At 33.5% G+C, this 23,241-nt stretch overlaps 3 protein-coding genes and 1 long non-coding RNA gene across 6 annotated transcripts in view; 1 reads left to right on the top strand and 3 right to left on the bottom strand.

Annotated features, from left to right (window-relative positions):
- LOC9320236 (protein CHROMATIN REMODELING 35) overlaps nt 1–3,147 on the bottom strand; it is a 3,680-nt gene extending 533 nt beyond the window's left edge. Inside the window, 6 exon segments of the mRNA XM_021032179.1 lie at nt 6–32; nt 34–1,113; nt 1,378–1,533; nt 1,911–2,081; nt 2,215–2,795; nt 2,954–3,147. Coding sequence (XP_020887838.1) covers nt 6–32; nt 34–1,113; nt 1,378–1,533; nt 1,911–2,081; nt 2,215–2,795; nt 2,954–2,990 — 2,052 coding nt within the window. The 5' untranslated portion in view covers nt 2,991–3,147.
- Nucleotides 3,148–5,479: 2,332 nt separating this feature from the next.
- LOC9320235 (protein CASPARIAN STRIP INTEGRITY FACTOR 1) lies at nt 5,480–6,879 on the bottom strand. Its single transcript, XM_021030567.1, has 3 exons — nt 6,696–6,879; nt 5,920–5,966; nt 5,480–5,804 (listed from the first exon to the last, which is right to left on the bottom strand). Exons 1-3 carry the CDS (start codon nt 6,778–6,780, stop codon nt 5,685–5,687), a joined length of 252 nt encoding a protein of 83 aa, XP_020886226.1. The 5' UTR covers nt 6,781–6,879; the 3' UTR covers nt 5,480–5,684.
- A 797-nt stretch (nt 6,880–7,676) lies between these two features.
- Nucleotides 7,677–9,933, top strand: LOC110229754. Of its 3 annotated transcripts, none has more exons than XR_002333140.1 (3): nt 7,677–8,191; nt 8,294–9,428; nt 9,747–9,933. It is a non-coding gene; the product is annotated as an uncharacterized LOC110229754 (long non-coding RNA). The 3 variants fall into 3 exon arrangements; XR_002333141.1 differs by lacking the exon at nt 9,747–9,933 and having other exon boundaries at nt 8,294–8,712; nt 8,878–9,594; XR_002333139.1 differs by lacking the exon at nt 9,747–9,933 and having other exon boundaries at nt 8,294–9,594.
- Nucleotides 9,934–16,055: 6,122 nt separating this feature from the next.
- Nucleotides 16,056–19,773, bottom strand: LOC9322290 (phosphatidylinositol/phosphatidylcholine transfer protein SFH7). Its single transcript, XM_021033700.1, has 13 exons — nt 19,594–19,773; nt 19,368–19,409; nt 19,023–19,275; nt 18,468–18,567; nt 18,052–18,318; nt 17,875–17,952; nt 17,654–17,805; nt 17,445–17,544; nt 17,267–17,359; nt 17,066–17,189; nt 16,608–16,972; nt 16,450–16,524; nt 16,056–16,363 (listed from the first exon to the last, which is right to left on the bottom strand). The coding sequence occupies exons 2-13, from the start codon at nt 19,384–19,386 to the stop codon at nt 16,349–16,351; spliced, it is 1,641 nt and encodes a 546-aa protein (XP_020889359.1). The 5' UTR covers nt 19,387–19,409; nt 19,594–19,773; the 3' UTR covers nt 16,056–16,348.
- Nucleotides 19,774–23,241: the final 3,468 nt, after the last annotated feature.

Here is a 23,241-nt window from a genome sequence, read left to right as displayed (position 1 = left end):
TCAGCCTTCTCAGAGAAAACTTTCAGCTTCGCGGTGAAGGTAAATTGCACTTCCCACAGCCGAAACCTTAAATTTTCTCTTCTCACGTCTTAACTTCTTCACTTCGTTCAACTGCCTTGGAGACAGGTTAAGAACCACAGTGAAATCAGCAAGTCCAGGAAGCTCATCTAGGAAATCTCCTTTGTAGTAATGAAGCACTTTCTTTGTCATCTCCCGCAAATCTTGGATTACATTAATTTTCATCGTGAAATCCTCGCTCTTCTGCAGTGTGTACTCCACAATTTCATTGAAGGCCGAAGACACATCTGAATTGTTTCCCATATGTGACCTTACATCAGATATAGGAGCATAACTCAATATCCTCTTCACGATAGACTTGGAGGTATCCAGTTTGAGGAATTTGGGTCGAACGAGGTTCAAAATGTTGAAAACCTCCTTTACATGGTTCTGATAAAGCGTTCCTGAGAGGACAACTTTTCTTGGTGTTTGGACTTGGGCAAGGGACTGCAATACATTTGTGTCCTCATTCCTTGGAGTGTGTCCTTCATCCAAAATGAGGATCGAAGGTACTTTGAGCAGTATCTCCTGGCAAGAAAGTGAGTCGGTACTTGTATCATCACACACAATAGTTGAGAACTGCTTGTACCCAAGAAATAAGATACTCTTCTTCTCCATCCATTTTCTCAAGATAGCCAGCTGCTGTGCTCGGTTTTCTGCTCTAGCACTGTAGAAATCAAGCAGTGGTATGTCCTCAACTTGCCATCTAAGGAACTCTTTTTTCCATGTAGACAAAATTCCCTTTGGAAGCACAACCAGTGGCTTAGCCTGAGGATACTTAGCAAGGAAGCTCTGCATAAAACTGATGATCATGAAGGTTTTTCCAGAACCTGGAGCATGAGCCATGATACAACCACCAGGATCGTCTGCCACTAAATTGCTGCAAAGGAACTGGAATCCCTCAATTTGATGAGGCTTCATTTTGTCAGCATGCGTTGGATGAGCAGCAAGTCCACCTATCATAAGCCCTTCTTCAGAAAACTTAAGTTCAGCATCAGATTCGCCAAACCTTTTATTTCTAGTTTCAGAGGCATATGTTCTTGTGTTTCGTTTTGCCTACAATGAAAATTACAAGAAAAATTAGAAGCTCCACCAGAATCTGACTTGGGAAACAATTTCAAGATCATATGGATATAAAAATTTCCGTAACAGTTATATAACAAAAAAACTTTAGGCATAATGGAGCTAATGAAAATAGACCACATGTATGGAGAAGTCCTACCCTATTGTATTCAGACAACAAAATTTGTCGAATACCAAGAAACATACTTTTCCTTGAAAGGACAAATTAGCTTAGTATCAGAAAAAAAGGATACTTACTTTAGTGAATTGCACATCAATTATCTCTAGTATACTTTTCTCAATAACTCCGCAGACACGGCAAACATAACCCATATCATCCTTTAGAATAAATGAGTGCTCACAGTCTTCCACTACATCTGCCTTTTGCTTATGCGAAGTCTCCCATGCTATATCCTGTACATTTTATTGTAATCAGAAATGAACAAAGCAGGAAAAGTGGCGAAAAAGATCAAATTTAAGGAGCGAAGCTTTTAAAATGAGCTTTCTACTAACTATCTCAAATGCAAGAAACCTAAGAGATGCAACATTACTACACTAAGGAACAAGGAAGCTTGACTGAGCAATGCATACGTAGAGTCCATTCCAACCGATTTGTCAAACAGAAACTCTATCAACCAAAAAGAAAGGGAAGAAACACAAATAATTAAAATACTTGTGATGAGTTTCTTCACAAATGTATATGACGGCAAGAGGTAACATAACACAAGATTGTTTTGTCGTATCGACTGAAACTTCAGTTCCATCTGAAGTAACTGTTCAGACATATATACCTTGGAACACTCTATAGACATGGCCATTTCATTCCAGATATTACCGAGATCTTCATCTGCTGCTTCAGACTCATTATCAATGTCATCATCCTCAACCCCCACGTAGACACCCTTTTCGTTAGCCACACCATTTTCTATGGCAATGACTTTGTCTCTACTTGTTTGTCCCTCCTATGAAAATTACATATAAACAAAACTTAAACCTCTTGTATTGCTAGTTTGTAAACACAGATGACATTAATTTGTAACCTTTAATTAAGTTCAAACGCAGTACTCGATAGCTTAAGAGAAAAACATAACTTACCACAATGGCCTTAATTACAGAAGGCATCATCTCCTTACTCCTCCCTAAATCGACCTCCTCAAAAGTGAATTGCGGTGTTACTGGAGTCACATCTCCTTGATTCTTCTGAAGCTGTACAAGAGTAGACTGAAACTGATACGTAGACCTCTGCCTCTCATTGTCTTCATCATCAGAATCAAGAACCACAATCTCAGACGAAGGAACAACACAAATAGCTTTATTCGAAACATCATCATCATCATCATCATCATCATCCAAATTAATAACACCACCTTCCACAACCTGTTGATTATCCAAACTCAACATCGTCTTCTCATCTTCAAACTCGGTATACGCTAACGATGGATATAACCAAATACAACGCTTAATCAAATCCATCCTCATATCAGCTATCTCTTGCAACTCTTTAGTAACACTCCCAAATTTACCACCATCTAATGCTTCAAGCATGTTACTAATTGCAAATGGGTTAGAGTAATCAATCACTTTGGATGAACTCTTTAACCGCTTTGCTTCAGAATCGGAACAAAGTCCATCATCAACTTGATTTTGCTTTCTTTTATGCACATTCTTGTAGAACCCTGAACAAAGCCACATAGTCACATTACTCTCTAAATGAACAACAGAAGAAATTCAACCAATTGAATTCGAAATCAGGTTTGGGAACGACATGCATAGAATGTAGTGAGAGTAAAATCAGACGAAAAAACCTAATTTTTGACAGAGAAGATTCGTATACCGTTTGAGGTTGCTTGATCGGGATGGAGAATCTCCATTAAAGAATTAAAGGTTGGAACTTTCGAGCTGAATTTGAGGAAGATGAACAAGAATTGAATATGGCAACGAAGCGAACTGGATTTTTGGTTTGCCTCGCTCCGCTCGTGCTTCGAAGCTGGGAGACTCTGACCAATTACACTTTTATGAGGAAAAAAAAAAAAATACTTTTGCAATAAAAACCTTTGAATTTACTCCCAATTCCATTTGACATCTTCAAATTTTAGATTTGCATAATGAACCTCCAATGCTGCTAAGAGGAGCCCAAGGCTCAATATTGAGAGGGTTTAGTTTTTAAAATGAACAAAATTGAGAGTAAATAATAGTTTAGATTCTAAGAATTTAGCACAAATCATCTCATACAAATTTGTGCATCGAAATATCTTTAGAAGTCAAACATACTAGTGTTATATTGCTATATTTTGTTCACAATTCGTTAATATAGTTGGCCACACATTTCTCAGTAATGTGATCAATAATATATATAGTCATTTAACTAGATTATTTCACACTCACTTCTAATGTCTGCTTTTATCCAAATTTCTAAGAATGTTTTAAAGAATTCATATACATCTTTCTTACAACTTCATTTTGTCTTTGACTTACCTTAAGCTTCTTAGCAAAAACAAACATTTCTTAATGTTTTGGTTTGAATATAAGGTAGAATAATAATACAAAAATGGTACAAATTAACATTGTTATAGACTATTCATAACAAAATATATATATAGATATATATATATATATATATATATATCTATTAACAAATATTTATTAATTGGTTTGAGGACTTGACTGACACTTCAGTTTTGCTTACTCAAGCGAACGGGGATGCCCTCTTAATTGGTGGACTCTCTCGAACATCTAATTTTTATAAAGTTGTCTATTTGGTCACTTTTGTTTTTTTTTATAATTTATTCAAATCATTCATAGCTTAAAATAACATTTTTTCAGGATTGAATGGACTACAAACAAAAAAAATCAAAATTAATGTGATATGGTATGATATGAAACATTCACAATTTTTGGATAGAAAAAAAAAGTTAACACCTTCCCCCTATTTTTATCGGGTATGAACTGAATTTAAATTTTCATGATTTGGATCATTTTGTCAATCCCGGATACAAAACCAGATTGGGCACAACTGCTGGACATATTCTCTAACCAGACAAACCACCGCCCTCTTCAGAGCAGCTAATATAATTGGTGCTGATTTTCTATCCATCCAATACATAATCAACGGTATAAAGTTTGTTAAATATCTCATTGTTTTGGGAACAATTTTTTATCTTAAGATGACAAGAGCCTTCTTTATGAATGAAGGGTCTCATGTTTGAATCTTCTTATCCCATCACCCACTATCAAAATGATGTACCAAATCAACCCATAACCATAAGAAATTCATGATATATATATATTTTGGCATATCATCGCATGTAAATTGTCTCTTCTTTTAAGCTCGTTCTAAACTTTTTATTTTTTTTAATTTGCACATCGAAATATCTTTAAAAGTCAAACACACTAGTGTTATATTGCCATGTTTTGTTCACAATTCGTTAACATCTTTGGCCACACATTTTTCATCAATGTGATCAAGGATAGATAATCATATAACTAGATTATTTCACGTTCAATTCTAATGTCTATCTTTTCCAAAATTCTAAGAATGCTTAACGATTCCATATACGACTTCATTTTCTCTACGACTTACCTTAATGTCCTTAACCAAAAAATTACATTTCTCAATTTTTTTGGCTTGAATAAAAGGAATAATATTATAAAATTGGTACACAATTTTTTATATAAACATATCTATAAACAAACGGATAAATTTGTTTGAGGACTCGACTGACACATTAAACTAGCTTATATCCACTGCAATGAATAATATCGACTTTGTTCTACTTCAAATAAAACCATTTTTGGACGGAGAGGAAAGGAAGATGCCATTAAAACGGCAACCACCCTACATCATTCATGGTTCATTCAATTGACAAAGTCGTGCGTAGCCACATTATATCTCTCGATTATGCTCACTCAAGCGAATGGGGACGCCTTCTTAATTGATGTACTCTCTCTATTTTTTATAAGTTTGTCTCTATTTTCATTTCGTTTCTTTATAATTCTTTCAAATCATTCATACCTTGAAAATAACCTTTTTAAGGACTGAATGGACTACAAATGAAGATTCAAAATGCAATATGGCATAATATGAAACATTCACAATTTTTGGATAGAAAAAAAAAAGCTAACACCATTGCCCTATTTTTATTGGGTAGGAACTGACTTTAAATTTCAATTCTAAATGAAAGTAAATTTCTAATTAATATTTATATCACTCAATGGAACAAAAGTAGTGTACTACAATTACTAAATGTTTCTCCTTTTTCATTGAATAAACAAATTTTCATAAGTTATATATGTGTTCAAATTAATAGTATTACACAAGCACCTATATTTGAAACCCCAAGACAAAGACACATTATAGTGATGCCATGGATAAATAAGCGCAGAGCATATATAGTATATAGTAGTAGCATAGCTAGGTCTAGCTGCTTACCTTTTATTTAGTTATTACATATATTTATATTACATCTCTCAATTTCGATGAAACTATATAGTCACTGAAACTAATTAAACCTATATATGTATATATTTATATTAATTAATGTGGATTAGAACCAATTCTGATGTCATCAATTGGGAATAAGCTTGAAAGGAGGCCTCTCAAGTCTTGGCGACGGACTGTTGTGCCCATAATCCTTTGTGTTCATTCTTAAAAGCCTCTCATGATCATGCATGCTTCTTTCCACCATCTGTCTCACATTTCACCAAATTTAGTTCCAAAAATTGTTTCTTGGAAACAAGGAAGAAAATATAAGCACAAATATCTATGAAACACATTGTCCTATATATGTTAGTTAGACTAACCTCATCACGAAGATCTATATGTGTATGGACTAGAACCGATGGTCGGCCTGCATAACAAAATAAGTTTTTTTTTGTTACATCTGTAAAAAAATATTTTAATTTTTAAATATATACCTAAATCATGATCATCATAGTTGATTAGTTTCGTTATTTTGTTAGTGTTCATCAAATAATTTTTAATATTATGGTTTACACAACGACAAACTACAATATTTAAATCATAACGACGATAGTAACACAAACTAGTAAAGTACACCCCATGCTCAAGATAAAAGCGTTAAAATGTTTTCTTAGTTCAAATACTATGTATTTCAATTTTAAAATTCTAATATTTCTTTCTTTTGAACATAGTAAATTCTAAATGAAAATTCATCGTTTCTATAGTCTTTACAATTTTCAAGGGATATTTGATGAAAACACCCATTTTATTTTACGGTGATATTAAAATAAATGAAATTTAAAAAATATTGATGCAAAATACTTTTGGTAAAAATACTTTTGATGGGAACATAAACAAATATCTTACAACTAAAACAGAAAAAAAATAAAAAAAAATCTCTTGAACATATACCAAAAAACCTCGGGATCGTGTCATAATACGTTCATGCTTATAAACGTCATGCATTAATATGCACTTTGGAATTAATCTTAAGTGATTATACAATTATGATCCTTTCTTTCTAACAAGACTAAATAAATTCTTTGCGCACATGAAGTATAGAGAAAAGCTGCAACAAAACAGATGAGAGTGAGTGAGAGAGGGAGAGAAATTAAACCTGCAAAAGAGACAGAAAGAGCAGAAGCTGAAACAATCATGAAGATGAAACCAAGGTTCTTCATCAATAATGGTGACACACCCATAACTTTATTAGCTCTCCTAGGAATTTTTTTTTCCTCGTGGAAAAACTGAGTTCTCAATTGGTTTCGACTCTTTAGGTATAATAAATGAGAAGAAACAAGAGGCCAAGTTAAAGAGTTTATTCATTCATACTCCCTCCCTCTGTTTCACAAAGAGTGTCATTTTAGAGTTTTGTACACAGATTAAGAAAACATTAAATTTTTTATTTTTTCTAAACAAAAACATCATTAACTATATACCTAAACATAATCTGCCCAATAGTAAAACAATCTGCAGAATACTAATAGTCATAAAACATAAAAAATCATTAAATTTTGCATTGAAAACCTAAAACGATACTCTTTGTGAAACAAAAATAAAATTTTAAAACGACACTCTTTATGAAACGGAGGCAGTATATCATTATAATATATTTTTGGTGTGGCATTGTAAAAAATGATTAGACACATAATTGCAACTTGACGATTAATGCAAATTAATGTCGTATTATGCTTTTTTTGAGATTTTTAATTAATTTTTTCATGAAAATGGGGGAGAAAGAAAAGTTAGAAAGTTGACCACTTTCCTGTTGTTGCATCGTTGGCCACCATAAGTCTAAAGAAGTTAGTGGCTTTGATTTTAATATTATGTTTATTTATTTGTGTTTTGGTATAAGATGATAATATTTCGAGTAATTATCACTTAAGCCTAATATCTAAACAATTTTAAATACTAGAAAAACACTTATAGGAGGACAGCTTTTAAGATTGTAATTTGTTATTTGGATAGTTCATCCTAAGATTGATCGATGTCACATAGCAAACGAAGTTGTGCTTAAAGCAATAAACAAATTAACAAAACACTACAAGAAATATGGGCATTGATAGCACCAGAGGATAGCTCATTTTCGTTTACTGCTATTAAAAATGAGTTTGTAATCTTGGTTACTAGATAATAGCATTTATTAAACGCTAAGATAAAAATTCCCTAAGCGGGAATCTAAAATCACCTAGTCCGCCAACACTTAACCAAATTATTCACTTAAGCGGCAAAATAATAGCTTTTTATCGAAAAACTTCTTAGATCTAAAATAATTTCTCTTTTTCTTAAAAAAACCTCTGAGATCTAAAAATCTCATACCCACGAACTGAATCTCGTCCTAGCCAGAGCAATTGTCCCTTCCCTTGCTCTATCCCTCTCTCGTCCTCCCTCTCTGTCATTTTTTTGTGTCTAAAAACTTTGGCGGTTGTACGTAGACCATGTGTTTGATGAAATTACTGCGACGGCGCTGTGGTTGGATTTTGAAAGGGGAACTATGGGTCAGATCTTCAGTTTTCATCAGATCGTTAGCTAAAACGCCGTTTGTTGTCTCCCTCGTTCGTGCGTTCAATTTTCTTCTCAGATCTTCACATCGTTTTGGCTTCATCTCTAAACGTAAGGAAGTGTTGGGGGGGAAGGAGATGTTCTAATGTCCAAAAATTGCAGTAATACGTTATAAATCTCAAGTTCTAATGTTCTCTCCTTTTTGTTTTGCAGGTTGGGTCTGTGAAGCCTGGAGATTCGACTAGTTCTCCCGAGAATCAATTTCAAGTAGCTCAATCCAGTCCTCTTTCTCAAGGTTAATTCCCTGTTAACTGCTTATAGTTCGTCTCTTAGTTTCACCATGTGGATGAACGAAGATAAACCTGCAGATTTTTTTCTCTGCTCTCATCACAAGTCATTTGATATTAACTTCATTACACTCATGAATACAATTTTTTTTAATGAACTTATGTTGTTCGACATAATGCCTCAATGAGAATTCTTTTTCTGATTATAGTTGTTTTATGAATTAAACTTATTCGTTTATGAGAAGGAAGCTAAGGCGATGCTAATGATAGAAAATTTGAGGGTCTTGAAACATATTTTAAAGGCCAACGAAGAAAGGAGTGAAGGTCGCTGCCAAGAAAAAGATGGTATGACCTAGATGATTTGTTTTTTTTTTTTCTAATTTGTAGTAAGTTTTCGAACATTCAATTATTGTGTGTTTCTATTTTAAATGTTGAGTTTTTTTTTTCCTGTGCTTTGCTTGATTTTGATGCAAACTTGATATTTCGATTAACACTTTTCTGGATGTGAAGGAGTTCGATAAGAGAGCAAGTTTTGGCTTCATTGTTGCCGAATTCAACAGGGACTTGTTATTTTTCAGTCTCAGGAGAAGCTAATTTGAATGTAACTATATCCTTTGACAAGTTTATGCTCTAACTAGCTAGTGTGCAGTTTTTTTTTTTTTACTTAATTAAACTCCTAACTAGGTACAGAGTGCAAAAATATATTTCTTTTCTTGACCAACCATAATATTTACTTTGCAGGAGCATCGATCAGAGTTGGAAAACTAGACCAACCATAATTTTTGTTGAATTATCAATCTCAGGCCATGAAAGGTTCTTTCTATGACTTCTAAGTATCTCTAAAAACGTTTGTTGATGCTTCCGAAGAGTTAAAGCTCTTAGATGATAATGGAGAGCTTGGAAATAAACTCATTGTCTGTCATTTATATACTACTTTCTAAGTTTGAGTTTAATTTTCCTAAAGGTCTTGGTTTTGCTCATTTATGTTTGTTTAGTACATACAAGTGAGAAGGAAGGTGTTTAGGAGAAGGAGCTTGCATGTGGCTGCAGGAGCTTAAGTGGTAAGACGTTTTTTCAAGTTTTAAACTCCCTATTAGCTTAATTCTATGGCTATCATGATTATGTCCATGCTAACCAAGTACGTAGTATACATATGTGTATGTTTGGTAGATGTATTCCCATGTGTCGATTTCTTTTTTCATCTTAGTGAATAAGAGTTCTAAGATGGTCTTTTGTCTTCTTGTTCTTTTGTCATTTACTTGAAACCTCTTTATTTTACTAGCTTATGGTTCTTGTTTCAGTTGTGTTATCTTAATCATGACGTGACTCAATAGTTCTTCATGAAGTGTCGTCACTCAAAAATCTTTTGTTTCATGTAGCCTATGGACGGGAGTTCTAATAGGAACAATTGATGAGGAGGTGAATAGATAGAGGGGAAGAAATTGAAGAGATTGAAGTTTGTCTCTTTCCTTATGATGTTAGTATAAGACTTGGTGTTATGTAAGACTTGTTTGACTAATTAGTTAATGTAATATTATTTGTTGATGATTTATAAAATAGAAAAGTTATATATATGTCCAATTAAGTAAATTTTATAAAATTGGATTCCAATATAAAATTTATTTTATAAAATAAAATAATTTATATAACGAAAATATGTTACGACAATATATAAAACAGCACTAAACGTGTGTAATAACAAAGTATATTATAGCATTCCACTAATGCTATTATACGAAAATGCTATCGTAAGTGGGGGTCTACCGTAGGGTGCTAAAAACGCTATCGTATGTGGGGGTCTACCATAACAGGGGCATAAGACAGTGTTTATGAAAACGCTATTGATGACATATAATAGCTCTTCTCTCTTGCTAATAATGTACATATTTCTTGTAGTGATTATTGGTTTTTAAAATGGGAACCTTAATTAAGTGTGGATATATTGTTATCATTATCTGTGATCAGGATAACTAAAAAAATACTTATTATTGATTGTCCCATTAAACTTCCGATGTGGGACTTGGATTGTATCTCCAACAATCTCCTCTTCAATCCAAGGACCACATGGATCTTAACACACCTCCTCGATCCCTCACTCGGACCGATAATAAACCCCTTTCTCGGGCCCCCATTACTCGGGTTTGAGGTATGTCCGTATCCACTTTTCTAGATCCACCAGAATTCGAACCTTGGGCTCTGCTACCATGTTAAATTTGAGCTAATTCTGGGCTTCCAACTAAAAACCAATTGGCAATTAGTTGATTGGCCCTAACCCTTTATATATTATTGATTGTCCCATCAAACTTCCGATGTGGGACTTGGATTATATCTCCAACAGTCGTGTCTAGTATTGATGACTTGATGAGCTCATTCAATCTCCACCTTATATACTAATGATATTTCAAACCAAATTCCAATGTGGACAAAACCCATTTTGTCCGATTTGTGCATGAATACTCCATGCCACTCACTTCGGAGATCTATTTTTTCTCCACCATTTTGAGCATCATCTATTTTTTTTCTTCAAACATATTTTATTTTTGTCATCGTCTTGTCTAAAGTAAGTTTCTACTAAACGTTAAACGTTATAGTGTTGATCGTCAGCCGAATTTACTAAGAACCATCTTTAGAATAGAAGTGTGGTATCAATAATTCATAAATCATAAGGACAAAGAAACTTCACCAAATTCCAAACTTTAAGAGGAGAGTATAGTGGAGAATATAAAGAGAATTCTTATGTAAATTAAATATTTTAGTTATAGGTTAATCTTTATCAAAAGTTTGAAATATTAATTAAAATAACTCAATGTGCTCAGTTTGACTTAATCCTCTAACTTTTCTTAAAGTAGACCTGCTCTAATAATTGGTCAATCCCTATGAAAACGATATTTCACTTAGTTACTGCATAACTACTCACCCGAAAAAAATAGTGTGTAATTTTTACAGATCCCACTTGATTCTAAAGTACGTCCTTAATAAGTTTCACGATAAATTAATTGGAAAATGAAAATTGAAATATTAATAGTAAAAACTAACAAAAAAGTACAGTAAAATTTTGGTTAAATCTAACAAAAAATTCTGATATCTAACCAAAATCTCAGATATCAGGACTATTAATGTTAATATTTTTTTTGATCGAACAACAATAATATCCTCTGATATCGAAACTATCCTTCCAATTCCTATAAGATGTGTTGTAAATTTTTTGTCAAATTATCAAATGTCACTACTAGAAATTAACTATGTTGCATCAGTTATTTAACATCATTTGCAAAACTAGCACTAAAATTAAATAAAAGCGTTATTTGTAGCATCACTTTACTAAAAGGAAGTTAAAATATTAAAATTTGCATCAATTATAAATAAATGACGTTAACAATAGAAAATTTGGTATCGTTTATGGTATATGATGCTAATTATAATAGCTTTGCATCATTTTTCTCGTAAATGATGCTACTAAAAGTTTTTAGGGTAAATTGGCAAAGAAAACTCACAACTTATTTTTTTAGTTCCCACTAAGATGAAATTTTTCAAGTTAAGTTTTCTATTTTTTCCCTTTAAAATCTTTTTGAACCCTAACTATTTTTCCCTCAAAATTGAACATATTTTTCAATGAAAATTGAACATATTTTTCAAACACATTCAATAAAGTAACGACTAAACTCAGATTTAACCAAAATTTTACTGTACTTTTTTGTTAGTTTTTACTATTAATATTTCAATTTTCATTTTCCAATTAATTTATCGTGAAACTTATTAAGGACGTACTTTAGAATCAAGTGACATCTGTAAAAATTACACACTATTTTTTTCGGGTGAGTAGTTATGGTAAAAGCCATCACGAACACTCGAGAAGAATTCATTTTTCTTGTATATATAGTACTTGTTTTTAAAGTTTAAGTATTTATGTTCTTACGAGGGTTTAGTGTTAATTCAAGAATAAATGTCTCTCCAAAAAAGTTTGAATCCTCTCTATGAGAGATCTAATGAGATATTTATAAGATTTACGTTCAGTCAATTCATATACTAGATTATGAATTGGATAGACTGCTCACTAATTTGTAAGTTTATATATATAAACTTACAAATTAGAAACTTTTGGATTAGAAAAAACAGTTTTTTCTTATGAAAATGGAAGATTGATAGAATAAAGTTATAATATATATTAAATGATGAAAAGAGGTGATCTTCATCCGAATTTATTAAAAATTGAAAGTTAGATCGAATGATCTGTAGTCTTGTAGAAGTGTGGTTTCAATAACTCATAAGGATAAATTAACTTTACCAAATACAAAACTTTAAGAGGTGAGTGGTGTCGAATAAAGAGAGCGAAGGCTTACGCAGATTAAAATATTTTAGACTATGCAAAATGGACGAATTAAGTTGGTTCAACTTGCTTTAAGAAACTGATTGTGGTCACATTATAAATAAATATCCTTCGATAGTTGGTAAGCCGATGGGGTAAAAAGTATGGTTATTACTACTAGTCATACAATACCACCATTGATCTTTCATCCTCTTATCTTACCGTCATCTCTTAGATTTTTAATATATAACTATATCGATTTGTGTCATTAATCAAATCCAATATATATTGGGAGAAAGAGAAGCGTAGATCGGAAGATCAACGGTGGATGAGAGATCTCGGGATTACAAGATCGAGTTGAATATATTTCCTTATTATTATTAGGAAAGTTAACATTTGTGTATATCTCCTTATTGTTAAATAGGTAGATTTACTATTATCATATATGTAAAGAACTTCCTAATCAAGTTATGATATTTGTATAAATAAGCCTATTGGCTAATGAATAAAATTGAGAGAAACTATTTTACTACTAAAGTTTCCTCCAAACTTATCATGGTATCAGAGCTTTGATCCTATTCATGTGGATTATGGTTCTGTTACGTTAGCTTCCGCGTTTTATTAAAAAAAAAAAAAAAAAATGGTTTGATCTTCGTTGCTTTGTTTTGGAAAATCAAACATATTCCATTGATTTTCTTTTATTTATGTTCTCTTCATTTTTATTTTCGTTTCTAAAAAAAAAAAAAAAAGAAAAAGAAAAAGAAAAGAAGAAGAAGAGAAGAGAAGAGAGAGACGTGATCATAGTGTTGGTGGATTACGTTGGCGATTCGGTCAGATTTTTTTTGGCCACGATTTATTTCTTTATAACTAGCAAGTTGCTAGTGCCTTGGAGAAGAAGAATCATGAAGAAGAAGACGTTGTTGATGTCACACACTTCAAAAGATGACATGAACAAACGATTTATTTTGATGGAAGCCACGAAGATAACTCCGATGGATACGATGCTGATCTATTGGAGGCGAATTCGAATTACAGAAGTTTCTTCATGTACAAGAAGTTCGAAGAGCGACCAAGACTTGTGATTTTAAATCGATGGAGATACACAACTACAAAAGATGTATTTCCACCGTTGATGACTCCACGACCGGGTATAGAAGTCGATGACCCGACGGCTGGGTATTATAGCCGCTTTGACCCCACGACCGGGTATAAACGTCGATGATGACCGGACGGCCGGGTATAAAGCCGTTATTTTGAAAATTTGTCCAATCTCACACGTGTTACCACGTATGAGCTTGTCGGGGGGTATTGGGAGAAAGAGAAGCGTAGATCGGAAGATCGACGGTGGATGAGAGATCTCGGGATTACGAGATCGAGTTGAATATATTTCCTTATTATTATTAGGAAAGTTAACATTTGTGTATATCTCTTTATTGTTAAATAGGTAGATTTACTATTATCATAAATGTAAAGAACTTGCTATGCAAGTAATATCTTTATATAAATAAGAGCCTATTGGCTAATGAATAAATTGAGAGAAACTATTCTACTACTACGGTTTCCTCCAAACTTATCAATATATTCTTTGGTTAAAATATATCTCTCTTTTATCAAAAAAAAAAAAAACTTATATAGTATCTTTGTATTGGCTATTTTTGAAAATTCCCATATTTCCTATGATTTTTTTATATGATATTGATCAAAGGGTTATATAGTGGATGGTGATCGCACTTGCACGATTGTGAATTTCGGTCAAAAAGCACACAACCATGTTTTTATCATTATAATAATTTGATTACAATTTTCATTTTTTTTCATGATCTATTAGTTATTTTCTCATTATTTACGAAAATTCTGTATACGAAATTTTTATGTTAGCCTTGGTGGCTCAATCACATACAAGAAACTTTGCTTATTGAGTATCTTGCATATTTTGTTAGTTGTTAATTAAGCATTTCTTTGTGGTTTCAATCCTATTTGTGCTACAAGTGATTGAACCGGTGCATTTGCGGTAATAAATTTTGGATTTCAAACTCGAGACATGATAAAGCCGAGGAAACAAGTTCATTGTATGTTGATGGCATGGCCGTACCTATGAGGAAATAAAAGGCAATTGTTTTAGGTCCCCTCAATATTAACCAAATTTTTGGCCCACAAATTTAAATAATAATTTGATATATTAGTAAAATACATATTTTTAGTGCTATGTTTCTTAATTTTGAGTTTTTGTTTAATATATTAAAAGTATTGATATTTCTCTCTATTATTTCATAATATAATATTTTGAATTTTAGTATTTTCATAGATAAAAATAGTATTACAAAAATAGATTATTAAAATATTGTAAAATTATAAATTCATAGTAAATAGTACAAAATTTTATATTCATAGATTAAAAATAGTTTTAATTATATCTATTTTATTAAAAAAATAAAAATGTTTAAATTTAGTTATAAGCTATAAATATAATACATTTTAATACAAAAATGTATTAAACGTTTTTTTTTTTTTGCCTTTATCATCAAAACTGTTGGAACGGTCCTTGTTGGCGCCGGAATTAGCACCTCCGACAAACCGGCTTAGACCGGACGAATTACGAATCAAATTGAGAACTCAATGCAAACCGGGGAATCCCGGTTAAGCCTGTTAATGGGCTAAAGAAGGAGATCGCCAGGCGAGCTCAACTCGGACACAAGAGATCGCCCGCAACCGACTTCTTCATTCAAGAAAAAGGAAATTTTCCCAAAGGATTAAGGAGAATCCCGAGAAGAAAGGAGAGATTGAAGATTTAACTTTATCAATTTAGAAGATTAACTTATCTCAAAACCGCCTAAAACTTGTATAAATAGAGGGGTTTGTCCTCTATTCAAAGGATCCGCAACTTTGTACTAAAAACCCTAATAATTGTTCTTGAGCAAAAACCCTAACTTTGTCTCTAAGCAATAAATCCATCTTTTCTTCGGGTCTTTGAACAGAATTTACAAGAGAGTGTAATTGAATTTGTTTTCCTCACTTAAACAAATTCATTGTGTGATTTTCAGAATCAACAGTGCTAGTTGATGGCTAGACCAGAAAGTTCTTTAAATTGCTACAAGATAGAGATGAGAACTTGGACAGATTGGAGAGAGATATCCGATCCTTTAGTTTATTGACATTTGTAGTGATACTCAAACATTTCTTCTTGCGCAGTTTTGTTTAACATCATTAATAGATATGAACCGGGTTGTTGTTCCTATTTGACAATTTTAGGCTCTTGACTTCTTGAGTACTCACCTTGAACCGAAAACTTTAATTATCAAGAACCTCTTCTTATTTTGTCTCACTAGCTAAATTTATCATCCGAGTTTCTTCTCAGTCACTCACAAACTTTGCATATCTTCACTCAAAAGTAAAATTGTTTAGTTAGCAATTGACAATCACCACCTCAAACTTACATTATATTATCCTTTAGGACGAGTTAATTCACGTATAAGTAGAAATCACCACCACAAAAGAACATTGCACGAGAACACCCAAAACAAACCTCTAGTGGCGAAATCCACACTTCTTGTTTAACAACAAGTTATATACAAAACCATACAGATATGAGAGTTTAGTTCCACTAGTATGTAAGAGAAACACTCTGTTGCTTTTCGTTTGATATTTTCGCGGCAGATGATACCATTGTTTGCGAATTTAGAACCTGAAAAACTGAAAAGAAATATAACAAAATGTTTAGAAATCTAGACAACGAATGTAGTATTAAGTAGATAAGTTCTCTCAATGATTTGTCTCACCAGACTCTTCTTCTTCTTTTTCTTCTCAATATATTCAAGAATCCCCTTCTGGTTAACCATCGTTTCATCCAAAGCCTAAGCCCGAAAAAATAAAGAAGCCAAACCAATCATTACTACAAATTCGAGTTATTTGATTGAGGTATTATAGATCATCTTACCTTTTTGGTCTCAGATAACTCATGCTCAAGCACTTGAACTCGGTTAAGCGCAGCCTGAAGTTTATCCTCTTTCTCTAAAGCATCATCTGCTGATTTTGAGTCAAGGGACTTGTAATTTTCTTCAAGCTCGGCCATACGTTTCACCATAATTGCGTACTCGGAGCTTGAGACTGGTGCTGGAAGTTGATTTTGGTTCGGTTTAGACATTTTTAAGTCCTCGTAGTAAACTGAGTTGCCGAATAATGCAGCATCCGTGAGCTTCCTTGGGACGTCTTTAGATAGCCGGAGCATTGCAACAATTCCCATCACAAAAGCGATAACCCCTCCCACAAGAAATCCATCGTCTTTCTTTTGTGGCTCCTTCCCTACGTAACAGTGTAGGAGGAGTAAACAGATTAAAATTTGAGAGCAATAAATTATTTCTTTAGACTTGAGCATTAATGTGAGTAGATATACACCTTTTCTTAGGGTTTTTAAATTAGGTTTTGGAGGCAAAGACAGAGCCATGAACTTGTCAACCGCGGCAATGTGCTTCTCACTCACATTCTCTTCGATGGTTTTCATCTTGTTTCTCTCTAGAGGCTACAAAATTTAATGCATATAAAAGAATGAAGTCCATACTTGATTAGATATCGTAGTTTAAACAAAGCTTAGCTTACTTCAAAGACCATCGAGATTGATGTTCCTTCTTCTACAAGCAAGTGGTCATCCTCTGAAATTGTCGAGAATCTGGCGTCAGGGCTCTTAGCTATCTGCTTTCCATAAGAACACACTTATATTTGGTCAGTGGCTCAGAAAAAATTTAAATTAAAAAGTGTTTTAAGCTCCAAAGTTGACCTTAAGAAGCTCAGGATCATTCCATGGGCCTTTGTCAGATCGCAAGCAGCCACCTTTGTCTGCACAAGTGCAACGGCCGCCAAAGAAATGTGGCAACTCGCTAAAACAACAAACGAGATTACGCGGATTTTTGTAGAATATTAGTACATCAGTACATGATTTCTAATACAAAGCAAGATATATCAATGAGTTAAGAACTAGAATCTTACCTAGGGTCGATGGCTTCGAGCAATTTGGGCTGGTATTTGTTCCCAAGAACATGAATCTTTGATGTCGTTTTTGGATCAAGGAACTTTTTAATTGGACCCCACAAGAGTCGGAATCCAGGACCGGCATTGATGATGAACATTCTGTTCAAAGTCTATGAAGAATAATTTATTTACAACGTTGTTACTACCTAAGAGTAATAAGCTGTTTGAGATTAAACTACCTCAGGGTAATTGTCATTATCGATCTTGAGAAGTCGCTGAAGCAGCTCTCTCGCGGATTTGTTGAAGTTCTTAAGCCCCTAATAATTGAAAAATGACACATCGTTTTAAACATTTAAATCATTTTTCATATTTATACATTTTCCAAAGAAGATTTAAGGTATTAAAATGTGACAAACCACGCCTTGCACATCAAAAATGGTTGTGCTTTGGTCAATGTGCTTCTTGGCTGCGGCAGAGCAAGAAGGGAACTTGATCTTGAACATCTTCTCGAACTCTTTCACATGGTATTTCTCATACCGGTCCATTGTAGTCGCTTGTAACAGCTTGTTTGCATCGATTTGACCTAATCTCTCAATGTAAACAGGCCTGCCTTCTCTGTCCACTCCATGATAACCTTGCGGATAATGTTTGAGTACTTCATCGATCTCTCCAAACTCGAAATCCTTCATTTTAAAGAAAAATAAACCAAACAAATAATAACTCGTCAAAGATTGTATAGATATATATATATATATATATATATATATATATATATATATATATATAAATGACCGGTCTAAGATGTTCCAAGATTCTTGGACAAAAAGTTAACCTCAATGATTGTATCGACTCCGAAATCCATCCTCCATTGAAGCATGTCACTCCACATTTGCTTTGCTTTCTCAATGTCAAATTTTCTCGCCCTTAAGAATCTATGTAGATAATAAACATCAAAACTCATAATATTACAATTGCAATAATCATCTACAAAAAGTAACATAGCAGCGAAATTTCTTAGCTAGCTAGCTAAGAAATACTGCTATAAACTCGTCATGAATATGTATTTATATGAAAGTGTAAAACATTTCCTGATTCACTTGTAAGAGAGGAACATTGTTTTAAGGTATGAAGATTTTATGAAATGTTATAATGTTAAGACAACAAAATTTTGGTCATCTATTAAACTATCTCCTCATCAAATAAAATGTTCGTTTGGATCATTCGTAGGTGAAAGTTTCATATATTTTTTTTGTTTGTCTTTGATGTACTATTCAGAATGACAAACCAGATTATATATATTTTTCCATTAGTTGACTTCATGATATTTTATTACATAACACAACACATTATTTGGCCTAATAGGGATCTTAAAGAAAAATATACAAACCTGAGCATCATGTGAAGATCGTCGTGTTTGGAGGGCAAAAGGTCGTTGAGGACAAGGACTTGACGGAACGCTTCCACAGACAGATAATCCTCCCCATTGATGTCATCTGTATTGGCTGCGGACACGATTTTGCTGCTGGTCCTCCGAGTCTTCTTCTTGAACGAGTTCTTGAATCTATTTGATGCGCTTATCGCTTTCTGTTTAAGCGAGCTCATCTTCACTATCTTTCTCCCATCATCTGAATTCTCCATATCTAAACCACACATGATTGGTTTACATTAACATTTTAGACAAGATGAAATTTTCTATCTATGGCTAATTAAGGTAAATGCATTGACTTATAACCTTGTTTGGTGTCAGCCATGGTTTTGACTTTTGATGAAACACCTACAAGACAATTAAGATGGTTCCAAATAAGATTTGGCCATATTATTCATATCATTGAGTAATGAAACGCGAATAGCGCAATAAGTTCATCATATTGAAATCCCGGAGAAAGGTAGATAGATGGTGAAAAGATCAAGTAAAAGAGAAACCAAAATAAGAAATAAGAGTTTTTTTTTTTCCTTACCTTATTGGAGATGAGTTGTTGAGAGGAAGGTAGGGTGAAAGATGATAATGGTGAGGATCATCTGAAACTAATAAGACATGTAGAGAAAAGTACTTGATTTTCATTTTAACAAGCTATTGATAACGTCCAAAGGTGGTTTTTTTTTGTTCTTTTTTTTTTTTTTTTTTTACAATTGGTTTGTTCTTAATATATGGAAATGGACATGTGTGTGATATAATATTAAAATTTATCGAAATCGATTCGTATCTGTACAATAAATGCTATAATTAATAGAAGAGGGTATGACGCCAATTTGGACTAAGTGCAGCCCACCACTTTGAGATTAAAACATATTTTACATCAACAGAAGTATTGTATCTTAAGAAAAGAGAAGTAAATCAAATTAAGCATGGTCATTCGGTGGGAAAACGGCCTATTCCTCCCTAAACTAGGTTGCTTTGGCTAATTCATCCCTGAAATTTTGTCTCTCGCCTAAACCCACATGAACTAACAAAGAGTTTGAATTTCCTCCCTGAACTAAACAAATCGGATTAAACCCACAAATCGTTAAACGCCGTTATTGTTCCGTTAACGAACATCTGACTAGGATGCCACATCATCGATCTAAGCGACTGTATTTTGGGGAGAAAATGGCCTATTCCCCTATAAACTAAGTTGTTTTGGCTAATTCATCCCTGTAATTTTATCTCATGCCTAAACCCACATGAACTAACATAAAATTTGAATTTCCTACATAAACAAAAAAAATCCAGACTAAACCCACAAATCATTAAACGATGTTACTGTTCCGTTAATGACCAGCTGCTAAACGATGTTACTGTTTCGTTAATGACCAGCTAACTAGATCTTGTGAATACAAGTGCATAAAGTAGTAGTGAGTTTTTTTTTTCAGTAAGTAGGCGATGCCTTTTCTAGGTCTTCTCTCGTCTTTATATAGATACTCTTCCTAGGTTATTCGGTCTGAGGTCCGCATTAACCTCTCCTACATCAAAGGTCCCTGCCGAGATCCTCGAATGACTTAGTCCTGATTCAGAGCCAGCTCCGCTTAGAGGTGTCAAGCGGGCCGATAGCCCGCAGGCTTTGTCCAAGTAGCCCACAGCGGGGCGGGCTTGGACATCATTTTTCATGCCCATAAAATAGCGGGCCTCGCGGACAAGCCCAGGCGGATTGCGGGTTTTTGCGGGTTTTGTCCGCGGATTTGCGGGCCGGCCCGCGGACTACAAATATTTAATAAAAATAAATAATATTTTTACATAATTCTAAAAATATATATGTGAAATATATGAACATATAACGAAATTTAATGTATAAAATTATAAGATTTACAAAAAAATTAATTCTAAAAGTTTTTTTTTAATGAAAAATTGTTAATTTCAAATTTTAAAAATTAATTTTATTTTTTTAATTATTTTTAAAATATTTAAAACTAAGCCCGCGGGCCCGCCCGCTAACCCGTTGGGTTTAGCGGGGCGGGCCTGGACATATTATTTTTGCCCGCGGTCCTAGCGGGCCGGCCCGCCGCGGTCTCATAAATTTAAATGCCCATCGCGGGCCGGCCCAGATGGACGCGGGCCGGCTTATGAGCCTAACGTATCTCCCACTTGTTATTTTTGTTGGTGGATTCGGAGGTGCTGAATCCAGCTCTAACTAAACTTGTTCAAGCAAACAATATAATCTGAAATAGAACATCATATTATTCCAAAATGACATTATAATCCGAGAATTAATCCAAAATTTACATCGTATTCTGATAATTAATCAAAAATTACATCATAATCCAAGTACACATCTAAATTCATCAAAATCCTAGAATTCATACCCTAAAACACCTTTAATCCCATCAACTGTCTATTCAATTAGGTTATTCATCCATCAATTTAGTCCAGATTTGTTTTGTGCATGTAGGAAATTTAAACTTTATGTTAGTTCATGTGGGTTTAGGCATGAGATAAAATTACAGGAATGAATTAGCCAAAACAACTTAGTTTATGGGGGAATATGCCGTTTTTCTCTCAAAACACGGTCGCTTAGATCGATGATGTGGCATCCTAGTCAGATGTTCGTTAACGGAACAATAACGGCGTTTAACGATTTGTTGGTTTAGTCCGGATTTGTTTTGTTCAGGAAGGAAATTCAAACTATATGTTAGTTCATGTGGGTTTAGGCACGAGACAAAGTTTCAAGGATGAATTAGCCATAGCAACTTAGTTTGGGGAGGAATAAGCCGTTTTCCCGTCATTCGGTTAATTAGTTCGGTTTGGATCTGTTCTTTTCGGTTTTGGATAATTTAGTTAGAAGGGTTGAGATCCATTTAAGAATTTTATAATTTTAGTTTGGTTTCGATATGGTTCCTTCTCGGTTCAAGTCGATACAATTCTTTAAACAGAAAACTTTCTTAGAACCAGAATTTTTTTATTTGGTTTTGGTAGTTGTTTTCCCAAACTATCTAAAATAACCTAAAAATATTCGGAATATCCAGAAAAAAAAAACTAAAACGTTGGTTAAATTTTATCAAATATAACTAAAGAGTTTTAGATATTTCATTTATTTCAGTCTAAAAATAACTAATATCTTTGGTTCATAATTGTAATTTTGAGTGTATAGATTATTTGAAGTTAAATGTAACTAATATTTTTAGATATATAATTGTAGTTCGGATATTTTGGATATCCATTCGGTTCTTGATTCGGTTCAAGTGTTTTGAATATAGGAATTCATGTATTATGTCGGGTTTGGTATCCCATTTGAAAAAATGTTAAAATGTATGGTCAGACAACCACTTATGATTGCGAACGAATAAGGACAATGTCTCCAATAAAGGATTTGCTCGTTTTGTATTTTTTTTTTTTTTTTTTCCTCTAGAAATTTTCTTTTATATTATAAAGATAGTAAAAAACAAGGGTGGAATACGATTTTGAAACACTAAGCGGGCGGAAAACAAAGATATCCCCGGTGTGGATGTAGGATTCACACTCGATTGTCTTTAAGTATATTTGTGGAAAAAAACTCTAAAATCAACAAATGAAAATATGGAATTGAAAAGGGAAGTAACCAAGAAACTAAATAAAGCGAAAGAACTTGGAAAGAATAAAATAGTAAAAAGCCTTGCAAAATTGTAAAAGAAAAAGTATGTTGAATTGCTTGATCGTAAGAGGAAAAAGTTGTTCTCTCCCCTCAAACACACGCGTTTGAGGTTGTTTTTATAGAGAAAACATGATCAATGCGGTCATTTACTGCTCATAATTGCATTGATCCGCATTAATCATGTAGGTTACAATTTGACCGAAACGGCTTGAATTTGAACTATCTTGGGTTTCGCGTGGATCTTCCGAACCCTTTCTTGTTGACTCCGAACTCCTGCGTCTTGACGCTGCCGCGAACCTCGAGCAATATTCTCCTCGCTTCGGCCTTCTTTTATGCGAACTATATATTGAATAAGAGCGAACTCCGTACTGGTAAAGATCGAGCTCTTTAATAAACTGAATCGAACTTCCGACAGGTCGAGCTTGATTCTCGCAATGAAACATCTAGAAATCCAAGAGGATTATTATGTAATAATGACGTGGACAGATCCAAGTGGATCCTACCGAAGATGTGTGGGATCCGACCCCAACATTTAGCCCCCAAGTCTTGCGAGCTGAATGCTCG

This window comes from Arabidopsis lyrata, assembly GCF_000004255.2.
Source record: "Arabidopsis lyrata subsp. lyrata unplaced genomic scaffold ARALYscaffold_3, whole genome shotgun sequence".
Taxonomy (NCBI): Eukaryota; Viridiplantae; Streptophyta; class Magnoliopsida; order Brassicales; family Brassicaceae; genus Arabidopsis; species Arabidopsis lyrata.
The sequence above is the reverse complement of the archived record's forward strand: the minus strand, read 5'-3'. Positions and strand labels throughout refer to the sequence as shown.